Source organism: Calonectris borealis, chromosome 1 (assembly GCF_964195595.1).
Source record: "Calonectris borealis chromosome 1, bCalBor7.hap1.2, whole genome shotgun sequence".
Lineage (NCBI taxonomy): Eukaryota > Metazoa > Chordata > Aves > Procellariiformes > Procellariidae > Calonectris > Calonectris borealis.
In genome coordinates this window covers 69,483,070-69,502,199 of record NC_134312.1, presented here as the reverse complement: position 1 = coordinate 69,502,199, position 19,130 = coordinate 69,483,070, and the positions used below count along the sequence as shown (strand labels likewise).

General features: G+C 41.9%; 1 protein-coding gene across 1 annotated transcript in view; it reads right to left on the bottom strand.

The window, feature by feature from the left end:
• CACNA1C (calcium voltage-gated channel subunit alpha1 C) overlaps nucleotides 1–19,130 on the bottom strand; it is a 208,888-nt gene that overhangs the window by 82,914 nt on the left and 106,844 nt on the right. Inside the window, exons 13-19 of the mRNA XM_075168159.1 lie at nucleotides 18,444–18,564; nucleotides 16,375–16,489; nucleotides 15,174–15,294; nucleotides 14,977–15,046; nucleotides 8,402–8,534; nucleotides 6,523–6,652; nucleotides 2,572–2,631 (exon numbers count right to left, since the gene is read on the bottom strand). Coding sequence (XP_075024260.1) covers nucleotides 2,572–2,631; nucleotides 6,523–6,652; nucleotides 8,402–8,534; nucleotides 14,977–15,046; nucleotides 15,174–15,294; nucleotides 16,375–16,489; nucleotides 18,444–18,564 — 750 coding nt within the window. The remainder of the gene's footprint in view (nucleotides 1–2,571; nucleotides 2,632–6,522; nucleotides 6,653–8,401; nucleotides 8,535–14,976; nucleotides 15,047–15,173; nucleotides 15,295–16,374; nucleotides 16,490–18,443; nucleotides 18,565–19,130) is intronic.

The following is a 19,130-nucleotide window of genomic DNA, read 5'->3' as shown; positions in this document are numbered from 1 at the left end:
TAGCCACAATGTCAGACCCAAGCACTTCTTAGCTCAGAATTTGAATTTTAGACTGAGCTCAATTACAGAATGTGACTAAATGAGTCTGGCATGGTTAAAGAGGATGAGGTGATGGGGGTATTTGTACCATATATCTTGGACTTGGCGAGTGATCTAATGTAGCTGCTTTGAAGAAACCCCATCCCCACAACTGCTAATTTCCCTCCATTAATTGGGTTAGGGACACAGGCTTCTAAATTTGGTCCTTTGAATCTCATCTAAGTTAGATGTCTAAAGTAACTTGAAACAGACACCATGAGACTGTTCCTCAATGACGAGCTCTGGCCAGACTCCCAGCTGAGAAGTGTGAACTAGAAATTCAAACTGGAGTTTCTAGCTCCCGCTAATAGGTCAGGATGACATACCTGCTAGTGTTTTCCAGCCATGCCTATCTGTGACAACTTTATTCAGAGGAGGTTGACAGGGCACATGGTATATCAGATTATTTTTTTCACCTAACATCCATGACATCAGGGAACTATCAATCAGTCAGACAGAACTTAGAAGGGAAGGAAGTATAAACTCTGGTCTTGGCTTTGAATTTATACTTATAGACACATTCAGTTGGGAAAGGAGGGAGGGGAGGGGTTCTTGCCATAACAAAGGTGGTAAAGATACCCTTTACTGGTTAGATTTTGTATGGCAATCTTGAAAGAAAGGAGACACCATTGAAATCAGGAGGGGAAGCTCTGCTCAGTTTAAGTTCTATACAAACTGTGGTTCTCCCAAGCCTGTTGAGAGATTTTGTTATCTCAGAAGAGACTCTCAAAGACTGTATTAATCTATGTCTGTCCCTCATCCAGGGCATTGAACAAGCTTTTAGGATGCAAATTTAAAAAAACTGGTGGTCACCTTGCTAACATTCACCAGAATCCACCACGGCAGTATGAGGTTTGCAGGTGTCATCAGCAACATGAGGGCAGATGAAGCTTGTTTCTCTACAGCCTTGAACATCCTATGGGCATTTATCCCTTTGTTTCTTACCATTTACACTAACTTTGCTGTTGTGCAAAACATTGTTCTTAATGCAAGGCAGCAGAGAAACATACCCTGATAAACCAAGAACTTGTGAGGCAGGAACTGACAGGATAAGAACAGAAGAATTTCTTAAACTTTTGTAGTCCTTGCACTCCTCTCCTACTTGAACCCAGAGAATATCCAGGGCTGTTGACATAAATCCACTGAAGTTAACAGGAGGACATTGGGAAGGCTCAGGTACTATGCAGTACACTCCCCCGATGAAAACAGAGCAATACGCCAATGGGTTGGGTTAGGTTCTGCTTTCACTGAAGTCATTAGGAGTATTACCATTCACTTCAGTGGGAGCAGAATTAGTAATTGTAGTTTAAACAGGTGCCTTGAGTTATGGTTTTATTTTTAAATGTTGCTGTTGAGAGATTTTCCTTTTTTGACAGGCCTTTTTGGTCGGCCATTCGGTATGTGCATGTTCAGACTTGTGTAAACATAGACGCACGCTGCACACAAGCATATTAAGTACACCTCTTTGGAGAACATTATGGCTTTGGTGATTTTAAGTCATATCAAAAAGCACATTTCTCTACAAAAATATGCAGGGGCCATGCTGCTTGCCAGCCTTCAGTATGGATACTGTTATTAGGATCTTGAGCTGCAAGATTGGAGCAACTCTAAGGTACTGTGTGCCAGCACTTAGAACTAGTTTGCTGAGAAAAAAAACAAGCTGTCAAGTGAACCTAGCATTTGGAAAGCCAGAACTTTGCTCAATTACTGTTATTTAAATTATTAGCCTACCAATTTGGGAAAATTAGAGTTAAGAACAAGGCAGCATATTTTTATTTTCTTCCGAGCTAAACCATTCTCCTGCACATTTCCCTTGGTACAGAGCACGTTCCTGGGAAACAGGAAGCCAGGTTTCAAACAGGCGATGCAGCAATTTTCATTCCCACCTACAGTCCTTGGTGTTTCGGTGATTTGTACTCTTGGTTACCTCTCCACACCTAAAAAGTGAGCTTCTGCACTGCGCTCCCTGTCCCCTACTTGGCTGTGCACCTTGTAACCTTACAGAAGCCATTGGGCACCCTCTGGCCCGGCCTCATGACTTGTGCAGAACAGAGACCTTCTCTTTGGGTTGTAGCATGTGTAAGAGAAGGTGTATGTGCTCAGGCTCCTTTGTACAGCAAACAAGTTTTGGAAAGACTGGCCAGGGTAGAGAGAGAAATTTATGGGGTGATGGCTTTTTTCTTGGTCCCTTCTTACTTTTCCCAACAGGATCATCCTTTCATTGCAATTCCCCTAAAAAGCATTGTTTTGATATAAGCCCTGAATTACAAGTTTGAAAATAAAAATTTCACAGAAGACTTTTTAAACAATTGCCAAAACGATAAAGTCAAAAGATAAACAATCTTTTGTGTAGAGATAATAATCTAGTTAATAAAAAAAGAAAAAGAGAGCGATAGAGAGAAAGATAGAAAAAGAGAGAGAGAGAGAGAAAGAAAGAAAGAAAGAAAAGAAAGGAAGGAAGGGGAAAATGAGTGTATTGCTCAGATTGGTTACCTTAAGAATAATTTCTAATGTAAAGATACTAGTGAAGACATAGTCTGCATTGCCTAGGATCTGAAAAATAAGCACAATCGGGTTAGTGGTACTGAGCGTGACCCAGGAACAAACAGGCGTGTGTGTTAGCAACAGATAGTGGCAGAAAACTAGTAAGCTTGTGAACAAGTAATGGTAGAGAAGATGGGCACTTTACCTTCAGAGCAATTTCAATGGTGAAAATGACAGTAAAAACTATATCAAAATAAAAGAGAATCTGTAAAAACAAAAGGGAATAGGAGCAGGGAGGGTAGATCAGTGACTGATCACTTGAATGGGAAATCACAGTTCAAAATCAAATACATATTCCTTTTAACAAGGGAACAAGGAGGACTATATAGGAAATGGTTTTATAACGACGTCCTGTTGAATGCAGGGAAGGTCCTGGCACAGAGGACAAGAAGCACATTACTTGAAATCTTTTCTGAGTTACAATCCCATGAGGGCTCTAGAGGCAAAATAACTTTTTGGTTGTTGTTGTAGGATTTTCTTTCTTTCTTTCTTTTTTTTTTTTAAATCTGGTAAAGAACAGACAATTCAAGGGTTTTCCCAAATAGACTTCCAAACTGAGAATACAAGGATGCCTGGTCTCTCAGTGGAAAACATGAGATTCCTTCTTATTAACTTCCATTCAGGCTTGTTCTGTGCCTCTTGCAAAGGAAGAAAAGCAAACTGCAAATTCATGCTCTAACTCTTTTTTTTCTCTGTCCTGATTTGGCCTGGATTAGGATGAATAATAAAGACTCTGCCAATTGAACAGAATCCCAGCTCTTGTATTGCAACCATAATTTGGTTGTGTGCTAAAAGTGTCTAACTTAAATCTTGCATCTTTCTATTGGCATCCTGAATAACAGGCAAGCTGAAATACTCAACATTCCCATGAACTTAGACCTGGTGATGGGGATACCGGTGGCATGCATAGCAGACCACAAAAAGTGGCCCTAGCGTGTCACAGAAGGCAACAGCAAGTCCGGAAGTGTAAAGTGATTTTCAAAGTAACAGCATCAATGACAGAAACATCTTTCACTGCCGATCAATTGACATCCCACAAAAGCAAATGGGAACTTTTTCATTGACTAATGGGACCAGAATTGAACTCTCTTTGTTTCCAATGTATTCCAATATCCCACGCCATTTCAGTGTTATCTACACTACAAATGGTGAAAATCAGAAGTAGCACACCCTCGGATTACTGTTGTTTTAGCTTAACCAAGTTCTAAATCAGAAGGCCAATATATGGAAGCTGTAGAAAACTGATCATTTGTGAAATTTAAACCTTTACTGCTAAAACATTAATAACCATACAGCAGTAAACTGTCCTCTCCCATCCCACAGGTGTTTATTGTATCTCGGTACCCGTACCCTAACTCAGATTTATAGGTGATTAGATTCTTACAGCTTGGTATGCCACGGGCAGTGGGGTAGCTACTGCAAACTACAGGGTTATTTTAGATTGCACTATTTAAGCATGATCCGAATCTGGACTAATTTGCAGACACCGAATGTCAAATGGGGGGATGTATCATTTACTGCTACTGTGTAACTTAAAATTCTTCAGGTCACTGCTCAATTTTTGACCCCAAGTTGTTCTCACTTCTTCAAGGCTGTCTTGGGCTCTATCAATTTTTGCAACTTAGAGAATTAAAAAAGGGCCATTTCAAGGATGAACAGATCTCAATTGCATCCTATATTAATTTACACACACTATAACTGGAAATGTCCCCTTGCATTGCTGCCTTGTAGGTCCTGACATTTGGTTATTATATCAATGGCATAATTTTATAATCAATGGGCCAGATTCATGGGTACTCTCAGGCTGCTTTGCATGACTCCACCAACATAAAGCAGCCATAAACTTGATTAAAGCGGATGATTAAGCTGTACCTGCAGCTGCTTTACATCACCAGAGCACTGCAAAGCAGCTAGAGCATACTGGTGAATCTGGCCCCAAAGCTGCAGCTAGTAAAGACATCCCCTATAAATGAAATCATGCCTAATGAAAATGATCACTGCTCCACCTGTGCAGGCAGTACCATTTATCAGCAGGCATATTTATTATTATTTAAATATGAATTTACACTAGAATATATTAAAATGAATGAGCACCTTGCCAAGGTGCAAACAGGAGAATATTGTGAGCGCACAAAGTCTTAGGACTGGCTTGGCCTTTAAAGGCCGTTTGATCAGATTGGGGAGGCACTTCCAAAAACTTGCTGCCTGAGCCCTGTGCGACACAAGAAAAATGCAGCCACTAGCCTGCCCTGGGACAGAAGTGGTGCCCAAGCCTCTTCGCTAGCCCATGCTGGAGGATGTTCTCTCCGTTCCTGTCTTCCTGCCCCGGGACAGTTTGTGTCAACAGCAGCACTTGTCTGCATGAGTCCTTGGGCACAGGTTAATGCCTGACTGTGTTGTCCCAGGGTGAAGGTAGAGGCAGTTTGCTTTCAGCTTGCTTGCTTTCTTTCCCTCACAGGCCTGTGTGTGGGCACAGGGCAGGACACAATATTACTGTTCTACTGTCAAAGTGTAAAGGCGGACCACATTTGCAACCCAAACATCTTGTCAGTGTCCCCTCATATGATACATTTTAAACATCTGTACCTGCAAAAATTAAACACAGATTTCCATGCAACGTAAGTAGCTTCAAATACACACGACAACACTTTGCCCCAAACCTTCAGCTCTTTTATCCAGGACAACCAGCTTTGACTACTTTTTTTCTCATTTAAATCTCTCTGCTACAGATTCTGTGGCAGCTTCTGTGGCATGTAAGAAGCCCATATGCCAACTGACATCATGCTGCAGCGCTAATACATATTGACATACATTTATCCCTACATGGTGGGCACACTCAGCTGTGCACAAGTGGGTCATTTGTGGCATAGGTTTGACTGTATTATTTAGTATCCTCCTTCAGGACAAAATGCAAAGCAGCTCTGAGATAAGCTCAGGAATAAACGTTCATTAACACCTTCTCTGCATGCACATATGTGTTTAAATGAATGCTCAGGCCAGGATATTTCAGGGAGGTAGAACACTGAGCATTAAATTAAGGTTTTATTATTAAACAACAAAAAGAATTGTTCCACTCTTTAAGCCTAGCAAGCTCTTCCAGCATAAAGGCATGAAAATGCCACTGCAGACAGCAGAGATCAGAAGTCTCACATATGACTGCTGACTCTTCTGATTTCTGCAATGACCCCAGATTAATGGAAACAACCACTGGCAAAGTTAAGGGAGCACTGAATATTTCAAAAGGCTAATAAGAATGGTCAGGAAAGAAGGTGAGAATGTATGTCTGTGCTGAATGCCTTCCTCTCCTTCCCCCAGGCTGGTGAGGAGAGAAGCACAGCATGTTTTCTGAGGATTATCTCAAATTTAATGATAGCTTTGCACCTTGCGTTCAAATAGTCTGATTCTAACCTTGATGACACCAATTTCCCCCAGAGTGACTGCATCAAACTCAAGAATGTTACTCCTGATTTACACCAGCGTGAACAAAGTGAAAATCAGGCTCTGGGCTTTTTGGTTCAAAAGAAAGCACGTGGCAGGAGAACAAATATTCCAAAGGGAACCTGCAAATCCCCCAAATTAGAATTATCTGTATCCCAATCCATGTTTCTACAGACCATTTCTAATGCCTTAATCCCAGGGAACAATAATTTTTCTTCAGCCTCCTGCACTTCCTTCCCCTATACATGCTTCTGAAACGAACTAGAGACCAAATTCTGCACTGACTCATGTTCCCTGCAAAACCCAATGATCTCACACACAGACTACAAAAGGCACAAATCAGGGAAGAGAGTCACTCCCAAAGCCTCTGATGCAGTCTTTCTGCCTTTCCTGGCTTCAACTCATGATCTGCTTGTACCACGCTTTTAATACACAGCGAGGGAAGGAGGATGGGAAGCATACTTGGTTCCTAAAGGAGAGGTGTCGGACGGGGTCCTCAGCTGCCAGGGAGATGCTGCTGAGCAAGATGAAAAATAGGATCAGGTTGGTGAAAATGTTATCGTTAACGATTCGATGGCAGTGGACACGAAACCTGCAAGAGAGAGGAGAGGCACCACTTTATCTCTCAGAGAACAGCAAGACCTGGGAAACATTCCCCCCTCCTCTTTTGCCAGCAGGACTGGCTCTGGAGGATTGTTCTGCAGAGCAGCTTCCCTCTGCCCCAGCAGCAGGGAGAACGATGGGCCCAGGCAGCTGCTTGGCCCTGCTGGGTGCTGGGCAGCCTTGGCTCTCCACGTCATGCAGTGATGCACATGGAGTTATCGGCTGCCTGCAGGACCCAAGCTTGGTGCATTTGAATGGAGAACAGTCACTCCCTCCTGACAGAGCCTTTTGTGATCTAGATGTGGTCTGAAAACTGCCAACCAAAAATTATATCCCTTGCTTTCATTCACAGAACCGTTCCCCATTCATTTAGAGGGAAAAGCAGCAGAAATGGGCTTCGGGGTGGCCAATGCCTTTCTGAGCTGGGGCTGGAGTGTCACTGAGCAGGAGCTATGGGGGATCTACCTTGCTAACAGGGCACAGTTCTGGCCAAATGGATATAGGGCAGGCTAGCATTTGCAAAGGGCTTCTGGAAAGACATCATGCCATGCAGGGCGTCTGCTGAGCATCACCCTAATATAAAGTGCTTGGTACTCTTAGTGGGAAACTAGCAAGTAAAGAAGGAGCAGTCTCCTATCAAACAGCAGCGTGCTTACTGGAGACCATTACGGCACCTTCCATACGTTGGTGTCAGGATACGAGGAGTTAAACCTCATAACAGTCCTATGCATAATTCTAGAGGCACTTCATTAATCTATTTAGCTCTACTTTTGGCTGTTAAGCCTCCAAGCCACTATTACAGCAATTTTACAGATGATTGCAGAGGTTAATTTACTTCTTCAACAGCAACAGTGGGTGGGTGGCAAAGCTGGCATTAGAGCCCATGAGTCCCAATCATCATCAGTCCCTCCCTGTTGCACATACCCAAGGAGGAGTAGCACAAGCCCTGCTGTGGAAAGACTGGCTCTGAATTCAGATGTGCTTTTATAGCCCTGACTTACTCTGGGGCTGTGTTTGGAGGCCAAGTCCCCAAGGGAGATGTTGGGATACATGGTACTGCACAGACCACTGGGCAGTGAGCTCATTTCTGCACCTTTGGAAAAAATATTCCCCTGTGTCATAGCTCAGCCCTCCATTCACAGTACTGGTCTCACGCATCTGTGTCGGAAAGACAGGTGGGGCAATGTGAAGCCACATTGCAGGAGCCAAAGGGAAGAGTATGAGAGAAGAATTATTCTTCTCAGCCTCCCCTCAGAGCTATGGACTTTCACCCTCCTCCTCCCTTTTCTTGTATGCTCGTCTTGTCGCGTAGGAATGAGCAGAGACACATGAACTCCCTATTGGGAGTGGATTTTGAGCAGCCATTAGGACAGGAAGCTCCTACCTCATGCTTGACTGATTGCATGATGGCTCGCTTGCAATTTGGACCCGAATATGTTGGGGAATTCCAATTACTGACTTGCCTCCAAGTCCCTTATTTCCAAAGCTTTCATGATTTGTGTCTTCAATCAGCCTTGCAGGTGCCATAAGCTCCCATGGAATATTGTCAGGGGGCTCCCTACAGTTATGCTTTCATGAGGATTTCATGTCAGGGCCTTTAAAGGAGAGACTGGCCGAAGGAGGTCTCTGATATGAACTACTGGAAGGGGAGCTCTGCACCACATAACCTTTGGGGCCCAGAGTGGAAGGAGTACCTGCTCTCCGCTTCCTTGTTCCAGCTAAGCAATCTCTTAAATACCTGTTATTAGGACTGAAGATGAAAAAAGCACTGGCATCAGGCATGGGCACAGCCTTTTCCTTGAGGTGCAGCTCAGACATCGGGCGAGGCCGAGGGCCGACAGGCATCTCGGGTTCTTCCTCATCTTCCTCTGCTGCAAGAAGCATTTTTGTCTTTTAATGCAAAATACAACCCATTCTGGAGTACTAGGGCATTTGTCTCGTTCATAACTAGAGGTAAAAACTAAGGATCATTGAAATAGGATGATGAAAGCTTGAGGTTCCTTGTCCACTTCCTTTCTCCAAGGCAGCATCCGCTGCCCAGTGCTCACCCTGGCAGACATTGATCTAAACTCTCTGTAAAACCATTGATGCTGGTAAACCCATAATATCCTCCCAACAGTCTTCTCAGATGCTTCACTGTCCCTTCTGCAAAAAAAGCTTCTTCTAAAGACTGACTTGAATTTTTCTTGCTATGGTCTAAATCCATTATCTATTCTCTTATTTTCTATGGACACAGAAAATAGAGAATTCCCTCTTTCACAAGGCTTTTATATACTTGAGGACCATTATTATGCCTCTGCGAGGATTTCTGGTTTCTAGAGCAAAACAACAACAGTCTTTCCTGAGGTGCTGTGTTCCCTAGGTCTCTGATCATTCTTGCTACCTTCCTTTAGATTATCTGCAGGATTAACCTGCAGTTGAGGTTCTACTGGTACAGTGGAGAGCTGGATTACGTCTTATATCTTATAATACTATCTTCCTGTTTAAATGTCCTTCATAGGCACTTCTTTTCATTACACTCTGGCATTAATTTGCCATCAGTTTCTGATTTGCACAAAGCACAGAACGGCTGCCTAGCCAGTCACTCCACCCTTTGCGTTTGTGCTGCTGACTATTCTCAAGAGTGGCACTTCGACCTCATTCTTACTGAACTGTATCTTATTTTCTTCAGACCATTCCTCCAGTTCATCAAGATCTGTTTTTCTCCTCTTTGTAAGGCTGTCCACTGCCTTACAGTGGAGCCACTGCCACATCTGGGATTGGGTCTGGATAAGCTAATGTACGCCCCAGAGCAAACATGGAGCATGGGCACTTTGACTTACACCGATCAGAAATTTTTAAAATTGTCCTCTTTCATAATTCAGTGGGGGGAAGATTGAAAGGGCAGGAACAAGGCTGAGACTCTCGAACCTGATGCCTATGGAGCAGATCTCCAGGCACTGTGCAGATCAGTGAGCACCCTCAAGGAAAAAAACACAGGGGTGCCGGCTAAGTGGTATGTGGAAGAGAACCTTCCACCTTTGAGGATTTCTTCTACCTGCTGAAGTCAGATGCTGTTTTGTAAATTGTATGATAGGATTTTGCTATTTTAAAGATCCCAATCCTCTCACTTAATCAGCAAGACAGGAAAAAATATTTTAAGAAAGGAGCCTGACAGGTTAGATGCAAGTCATTCATCTTCCAGCCAATGCAAAGCAGAAAACTCTAGTTAAAAGGTTTATCTTGAGTCCATAAAGTGAGATAAATTCCAGGAAGAGCCTGTTCCTTTAGGGTCAGGTACTGTACTTCATCTGGTAATGGATACATCAGAAAGAACAGATGAATCAGCACAGATCCTAATCTAGATGTCGGACACAGGAGAAAAGTGGCCTTTTCAATGCATGCCATTATTGCATGTAAAGAAATTCTTTCTTTACACTTCTAGTAGCAAGAGTTCAGCTCAAATTCACTTGATAGATTTTTGGACAGATGTTTGAGCTGGTACATAGAGTTTGTACTTTTTAAGCCGGTCTACTTTTAACAGCTCAATTTTATGTTGTGATATACTTTTTAATGCTCTTTCTACAGGCTTTATTAGTTAAAGAAACATTCTTCCAGAAGTACTTTTGTGCATAGTACTTGTAAAATTGGTGTTAATTTTAATGTTCATACTTATATAATGTTACAATACTTTGCACTTGCACCTTTTATCTACAGATTTCAGAGTGGGATGACAATGAGCAAGGTAAGCAAATTCTTTTCCTTCTTTAACAGTCCAGAATACCGATGCCCACGATCACGTAGGAATTTGAGAGCTCTTAAAAAGACTAGTATTCTGAGTCCCTGTTCTGTGCCTTCACTATTAGATCATTCTTTTTCTTTTACTTGGAGGAATGCTTAAAAAAACTTTCAAAATGGTATGGAACAACGCCTCAGGAAAATGGACTCTTAGCAGAAGGATCAACCCCATGAAGACCATAAAGAACATTGTTCCTCTCCTCTTTTTCTTGTGTCTGCCATACAGCAAGAAATATGTTAATGATTCTGGCAACCACATACCTTCAGACTGGAAAACACATTCAGTTCCTCAGCCATACATAAAGAATAATATTCTAAATATTTTTCATTTTAAGTAGGGTATAGGGCACAGAGGAAAGGAAACATGCCAAGGATAACGTGATTACAGCCTCAGCTCACGTCACTACCTAAGCTATCCACCTGCATATAGGAACAGTATGTTGCACAGTTGCCAGCATTCATAGAAGCAAAGGTCAACATGGTATTGACAAATGGGCTGGGCAGCACATTGGCTGCAATCCAACACTTGATCTTTGATTGTTTTCTATATCTAAGGCATATTTGTGTTTAAAAAGTGACCCTTCTGGTCAAGCTTGCCATGAAATCATAAAGAAACATGATTCAGAGCTGCCAAGTTCAGATCTAGGTTTGAACTCTCCTAAAGTTCAAGGAAATTAAAATCTGGCATTGTTATCTTGAATTATGCTTCATTAGAATGGTGATGTCCTTTGGTTGCGAAGCCATAAGCACACACAGGCTATAATACAGCATCAGTGAGAAATTTGATGATGAGGATTTTTTTTTTTACTGTACAAAGACCAGAACTCTTGTGTAAGGACATTGCTTTGCTTCAAGCTCCCATGAATCATCCCAAGCTTTTACCTTCATCTGACATTCTGAATTCTTTGTCTATTTCTGCACTAGACTGCAAGACTAACTCCCTGTCTTCCTATAATAAACATATCATCATAATAATCCTTCTAGTGTACACAAATCTCTGGAAGAACTAGTCTCTCCTTCCAACGAAGAGGATAGGTGATCTCATGAGCTGCAAGTACAAAGTATTCTGGGGGCTAAGAGCAACACTATGTAGCAAATAGAGTCAGAAGAGGTTATTGAAAATTGTTGAGGCAGCAGAAAAAAATAGGAGATTGAGCAAGGTAGGTTGAAAGAATAAAGGGAAAAAAATGAAGTCACCATTTCAAATTGTTTCTGAACGTTGGGTTAGGGTGAAGGATGTTTTCAGAGGATGGAATGGTACACAGCCATGGAAAGGTCACAGGCATTAACAGAATCATAAACAGAAAATAGGTAGAACCAGCTGACTGCATCTGAGAAGCAACAGGAAGCTTCACCCAAAGCACAGCTGAAATGGATCCATATGCAAGTGGGCAAGAAAAAGTGTGTTGCCAGATGGGCCGTATATGGCTGCACAGCATCTCCTCTACCACAGCTGGACTGATCAGAAATCAGCAGAAGGATTCTGGACTGGTCAGATGGCCACAGGGGAACTGGACAGGGGTACATGTAGGGATTGGGAAATTCTTGCTTGCTAATGCCGGGGAAAGCCTTGGAGCCTTGTTCCCCAAAACTGACTACACAAGGCAGATGTGACATGCCACATCAGCTCAGAGAGGACTTTGGTGTTTCTGAGCTCTATACAGAAGAATGGAATAGATGACTATGGTAAATCTGATCTAACAAGGGATTTACAAAACTTTACTGCATCTGAGCCCTGTGGTTGACTTCCATAAACTCTGAAAGAAGTGGTCAGGTAATTTTGTGAGCTGTTAGAGATCAACTTCACTCTTCAGAAAGAATTGATGAACAATTCAGGGAATAGGCCTGTTTAGAAATGGCATCATAACCAAATGGCAAATAACCAAGATGCTGTCCCCTTGCATTTCTAATAGGAGACGGGAGAAAACCTGACCATCCATTCAAACTTTAGGTTGCGTTCAAAAGTATGCCAAGCCAGGGATTGGCACCCCAAGGCAGGAGTTAAAAGTGTTTACTTAATTTTCTGCACTCTAATCCTATGCACAGCTGCAGATAAAATGTCCATGACACAAACTGTAGATGTAGTTTTTGTCATATAAATCATGTGCTGGACTATATCTAAGCTATCCACAGAAGGTAACTAAAACACTATTCTATTATTAGTAGGCTTAGATTTGATATACAGGTGACTGTACCTTCAGTTGAAAAAAATGTAATGGTCTGCAAATCCAAGCCAGATGAAAAACAGAAACAGAACTGTATCAAGCTGTTTTAATTTGTGCTTCTGACTAAAGACTCGCACAAACCCCTTAGCATCTGGGGATGTCTGTCCAGTAAGTGCCTGTGCCTATAGAGGTGCTGGGAAGATTAAAGCCAGAGTGATCTGCCCCAGGCAATATTAAAACAGTATTGCATGGTGTTGGAACGACACTCTATTCCTGATAAATGGGCTATAAATATGGATGAATACAAGTATAGCAAATGAGGGGATTTTTTGTACTGAAAATCAAATGCAATGAACAGTTTTCCTTTTTGCTTGTCTGAAACCCTTGTCAATCTATTTAAAACGAACTATTGTGTCTTTTTTTACCCTATCACATCAACCTATTATCAGAGATTTATTAGGAATCATGGAACAGAAGACAATGTGTTTTATTACCTATTACAGCCTGTTACATAGTCATAGAAACGCAGAAGAGCAGAGCAGGAAAGGATCACAAAAGGCCCTCTGGTTCATGTCTCTGCTAAGCCAGGATCAACTAATTATTATATCTAAGCCTTTTCTGGCAGATATTTTTCTGACCTGTTCTTAACAACATTCAGTGATGCTGGGCTTCTACAACCATCTTCACAATCTTTTCTAGCCTCACCATTAGAAAATTCTCCCCTGGTGTGAACCTTAAATCTGTTACTTCTTCATAATGGAGATAATGTAACAGGCTTTTATGCATTTGAAGATGTTTCTCCTGCCTTGCCTAGCTCAAATGACCACAATTCTTTCAACCCTAGTTCTTGCTTCCTACTAGCATTGTTTTCACCATGCTCTTCTACACTCCTTCCAATTCAGCCCCACTTCTCCTAAACAGAGCACCCAAAGTGAGATACGATATCCCAGCTGCGACCTTATCAATGCTGACCACAATAAAACAATTGCTTTGCTCTGGTTAGCTTTCATTGGCCAGTTAGAAGAAACCCATAACTGGACTAAAGGGTCATGTTTTCACTGTTTATAAATCTCACTACTTGCTTGCCTTTTGAAAGACAGCAAAATGGTTTTGGGACCTGTTGAGCTTGTGATCACAAGATTCAGATGCTTTTCTCAAGGACTGCTACCTAACTAGCTGTCACCTAAGATCCTTTATTTGTGAGTTATTTATTCCTGTCTACGTGTAGAGCCTAGCATTTTCAATTTTATTTAGACCATTTATCCAGTTCCTCAAGAACTCTTTGAATTCTAATGCTGCCCTCCAGCATGCTTCCTGTCCTTTCTAGCTTCATGTCATCTGCAAATGTAATATTTCCTCCTCCATCATTTACGTCATTAACAATGAACTGAACTGAACTCAGGACAGGCCTTTGGGTTGTAGAACTTCACTTGGGCCATCACTGCTCTCCACATAAAGGGTCTGACCAATTTCTCTCCCAATCATCTAGACCATGTTTTTCTAGCAGCTTTTGAGAATCTTATAAAAGACAGTCAGAAGTTTTAGCAAAGCTAAAAAATATGACATCTACTTCTTTTCTCCTGTCTACAAGTCTTGTCAGCCCCTTTTAGAAGAAAATAAGAGTGGTTTGTCGTGATTTCTTTTTGGCAAATCTATGTTGGCTGCTAGTCATCTCCTTATCTTGCACTCATATAGTTTGTTTAATCATTTTTCCAACACTTTTCCAAGAATGGAAGTTGACTAGCTTATAATTCTTCTGCTCCAACCCCACACCCCATTCAGGATGTCTTGAAGAAAAACTGCTCAAAGTTCTGAGATTTCTTCAACCAATCTTTTAAGTGTCTGAGGATGAAGTTAATTAGGTCCAACTGACTTGAAAACTAGCCTAACTAATGCTCTAGTTTATTTTTTCCAATTCTAGGCTGAGATCTTATGCCTTTAGAATTATGTTAATAATTCACACTGTCTTTTTTGATTAGAAAAAAGTGCAAAAAGGCATTCAGCAATTTGCCTTTCATGAGTATCTGTTGTGAGTCTCCCCTGACCACTGAGTACTGAAAAAATAGACTGAAAAAAAAGTCATCTATGTATTTTCATATACAGAGATTTGTGTATGATTTGATTTAGTTCTCTGTAAAGCTCTGTATTTCCAAATACAGAGCTTTACAGAGAACCAATCAAATATGACTAATCAGTATAGGGACTGCAAAGGATCAAGGCCATACCTGTGCAAACACAGGCAAGCACATCATCCTGTCCCATCAGGAAAGCATTACATGTTCAGCATACCTGCTACCAGTTTGGCTTTATGTGCATTAGCAACTGGAGCTTCTCTTTGTTGAATCAGGGATAAGAGGAAGAAGATATATACCTGGCGCTTCTGTTGTGGGATATGGGGTCTTTTCTTCGTTTTCATTGGGCTGATAATCATCCACATTGATCTGACAGAAATGGAAGGAGAAGCAGCAAAGCCTTTATCAGACAAGGCAGAGGGTTTTCATTCCCTCAGAAACCCAAGCTGTTCATGCCACCATTGCACAGAGAGTGCTGGCTGGCAGCAGACCTTACCTTGGTAGCAGGCGGGGATTCTCCATCAGCAGTGATCGATTTCAGCTCAATTTTCTCCTCCTTTGTCTCCTCCTCCACAGCTGTTTTTTCTGTCTCCTGTTTCTTTTCGGGACTAGCAGTCCTAACAATTTTACAAGATAAAAAGCAAACAGTTACAAAGGTGAAAAGCTGTTTCCTCTTCAGGTACTTCATGTAGTACAGCACACACCATGAGAATGATCAGCTGGCTGGCAGCTCCGTTCTGAGTCCAGCTTACAAACCAGTGGCTCCACCTTGTCCTTATCTGTAGGCAAAGGCAGAGACTCTGTTCTAATTCTATATAGCATCCTTTTATTTTATAGCTCTCTCAATGGCATGTGTTTGTGGGTGGGTGTGTGTGCATGCGCATGTGGGGGAAGTGTGTGCCTGTGTGTTTGTGCACATGCGTATTCTAGGTCCGTCAGTAGAGATCTCTTTGTTCACCCAATGACAAAGGCATGAACCATTTTCAACCCATATCTTGTGGACTTCCACTAGGTTGCCTACAAAGTTTTGCCCCTCACTGCACTCCCAGAGCCAGGGAAACCTGCTGACGAGTATGCAGGATGAAGCAGAAAGATCTGCACAAGAGATCCCTTCCAAGCACCCTGGTAGAAGTGAATAGAAATAACCAGTAAGGAGAGGCTTCCCCACTGTTGGCAGCTGGGAATGACAGAGAAGCTCTACATCTTGTGCCTCCTAAGAGTCTGCAGAAACACTGAAAGAACTGCCAAGAGAAGAACAGCATGTGGCATCAAAAGAGAAGAAAGCTGCTGAATCTTGTCGTGGGAACAACAGTCTGAAAATATGCCTTGTGGTCCAAAGAAATCAGAAGGTGATAGGGAGATTCAAATGGGATTGCAACGTTGACACCATTTCACACTCACTCTGTGCTGATGCCCTGAAAGCTCATCAGTCACCCAGACTTCCTTTTCTCTGCTCACATCATTGCAACTGTGAGGACTCCCAGTTCATGACACCTTCTTGTCCTTTAGTTTGAATTCTTTTACATAATTCCATATATAATTACATTAATCACATATATATAATCTATACACACCCACAGAGAAGTTATACATATATATTACATATACACACATACTTACTTGCACGTAATGAGTGTAATTGTACTCACAGGAATGCATGCATATCAGTGTAGATAGGTGTATGCAAATGTACTTACCTAGCTAGCTTTTTCCTTTCTTTTTCCTCTTCCTCCTCTTTCTGTGCAGATGTTAAACTCTCCGCATCAGCAAGGTTGTCCACAGCAATGGCCAAAAATACATTCAGCAGGATATCTGTTTGTGTGCTACTTAAAGAAAATGGGCTTTGAAAACTGCAGAACAACATTATACCAAAGGTTTCTTAATTGAAAATTTCTAGCAACCTGTCATCAGATCTCTTGGGTTTTCCAAACTTCCATTTCACACAAATGTTCAGGATGTGCATATCCAGCATGCACAAACCCACACCTTCCATCCAAATGGCTAACACACTGTGTGGGGTTTCCAAAATTTCGCAAGAGAATGACTGATATAAAACATCTAAGTCCAGACTTATATTTTAGTTTCCGATTTCCCAAAAGAGCCTTGCTTTGTGCAACAAATCCCACCGAAGATAAAGGGAGTGCTGAATGCTTTGCATCTTTGACAGCTTACATTGCTTTTATTAAAGCACTTTTATATTCAAGAGCCTCATACCATAAGGCACCTGGGCTTTCCAGTTTTGCCCTATGTATTTGAGTTGAACAACCTCATTATAGTATTCCCACAGACATGAGTGGATTTCATGGACAGCAAGCATAGCACTCTCATTAGCATTTCTGAGGCAACCAAAAAGAAATTAATTTAGTCTGGGCATTGAAGGGTTGAGCTGACAACTCTGCCATCTCCTAGCAGAGAGTCCATGCATGGCCAGTCATGCCCATGTAGCTGAAGGGCAAGGAATCACAACTGTTTTCTTGTCTTGCCAGTCAGTGTCCAGATCTCGTGTTACAAATCTGAACATCAGCTTCTTTTATAACTTTCTTGAGAGCAGGTCTTATTACACAATGATAACTTTTAAGTAAACCCCAGTTCAAGGCTTAGTCTGGAAATGCAGCCACCCCCCTCCCTGGGCTCCAAGGTCTAATGGCTCCAAAGTCAGCCAGCATGTAGAGCTGGCTTACATTTTCCTCTGCAGTTCACAAGGGGATCCAAATTGTAGCTTTTTTAAGCTGTCAGGCAGACTGCCTACCTCGACCTTCATATAAGTGGAATTACACCATCTCACTTTGAAGAGAGGGCATGCAGGTCAACTGAAATGTCAAATAACAGGGTTTGAGAGAGCTGAATTATGAGGAAAGGCCAGAAGAGCTGGACTGAGACTACAAGGTGGCTTTATAGAAGAATCAGTATAAAAAGAAATGTCACCTCTGACACAGGAGGGCCGTTTATTAGGGAAGCAGAAACCAAACATGAACGAATTTGGAGCAAACTGAGATATGGAACAGAACCGTAGCTCTATGTTATATGCAAATTCCTGTGAAAAGACATTCACAGCCTAATCATGAAATGTGCTTTGTACCTCCTGGGATATGTGCAGTGCCCTCACTTCACCTTGAAGCCAGAGAGAACTGAAGTTACTTAACACCAGCACAGGCTGGAAGATAACAGAGCACACGATTTTCTGTTTGAAGAACACACAGATTGCAGTAACTGAAATGGAACACAGTTCCTGTTAGTTTATACACGAATTAATATATGATCTCACATAAATCAATTATGTCAAACATATGTTACTCCTATTATAGCATTTGTATATAGCATATTGTAGATTATACATATTTTTATTCCACATAAGGCTTGGATGAAAGCACATGGAATATATTACTGAAAAGGCAATTAAAGCAAAAATATGCAGTAAGTACAGTAGATACACACAGAGGTTATTTTCTGGAGAAGGCAGGAAAGAAAAACCTATGAGGCAATTAAGGGGAATGAAAAATAAAAACACTAAACATGTAAAGATACTAAATAAAAGCTAGCATGTGGAACTGGCATGTAGCTGACTCTTACAGCTGTTTATATGCCTTAGCACTAGCTAAAATTAAACAAACTTGTTTAACTTTTGGCAGTGCAAAGCCAGAATTCAGACCTAGGGAAAAGATAAAAATGTAAGGTATGAAATTCATTATTTTCTGACATAACAAAGTAGTAAAGGGTGGCTATAAATTCAGCCCCACTTGGAGAAAAGAGTAGCATCAAAGGATACAGTTTCCACAGATGAAGAGGATGATGAAGTAAATACAGACCAACATTCCTGGAAAAGAGGGGCCGCCATAAGCCATGATCCCATCATACATCACCGAATTCCAGTCCTCCCCAGTCAGGATCTAAATGACACATTCCCACCAATAAGGGATACAGTGTTAGAGTGTGTTAGAGAGTGTTACCACACAGAGAATTTGAAAACCCCATTAATACAAAGGTATCTACTATCCTAGAGAACACCCCCTCCCCCAGGATGGTTGGAGACTCTGGCTGTGTCCATCTAGAAAATTAAAAAAAAAACAGAACAAGGAGAATGCAAAGAGGGCCTGTGCTCAAAGTGTAAAAAAACCCCCAGATGATCCCCTTGAAGATGATGGCTGAAGCCAAACGGCTTTCCCAGACAACTCTGCTCAAGTCTCCCCACCTCTCGCAGGCATTTTCCTCCCACGTGTCTGTTGTTTCAGACAGGCTACACAACCTACAGCACTGAAGACAGCCCTCAGCACAGCCCTCCCTGCTACTTCCCTTCACCTTGCACGTGAAATCATGATCCTGATGCTCTTGGTTGATCATTCCCAAAACTGCAGTCAGCTTAAAGGCCATTTGATTACTTCTCTGGTGCTGTGAGCAGATATTTGTTCCCCAGTACAGTGGGAGGGGGGAGGACAGCTGCAGGGTTGGGCTTTGG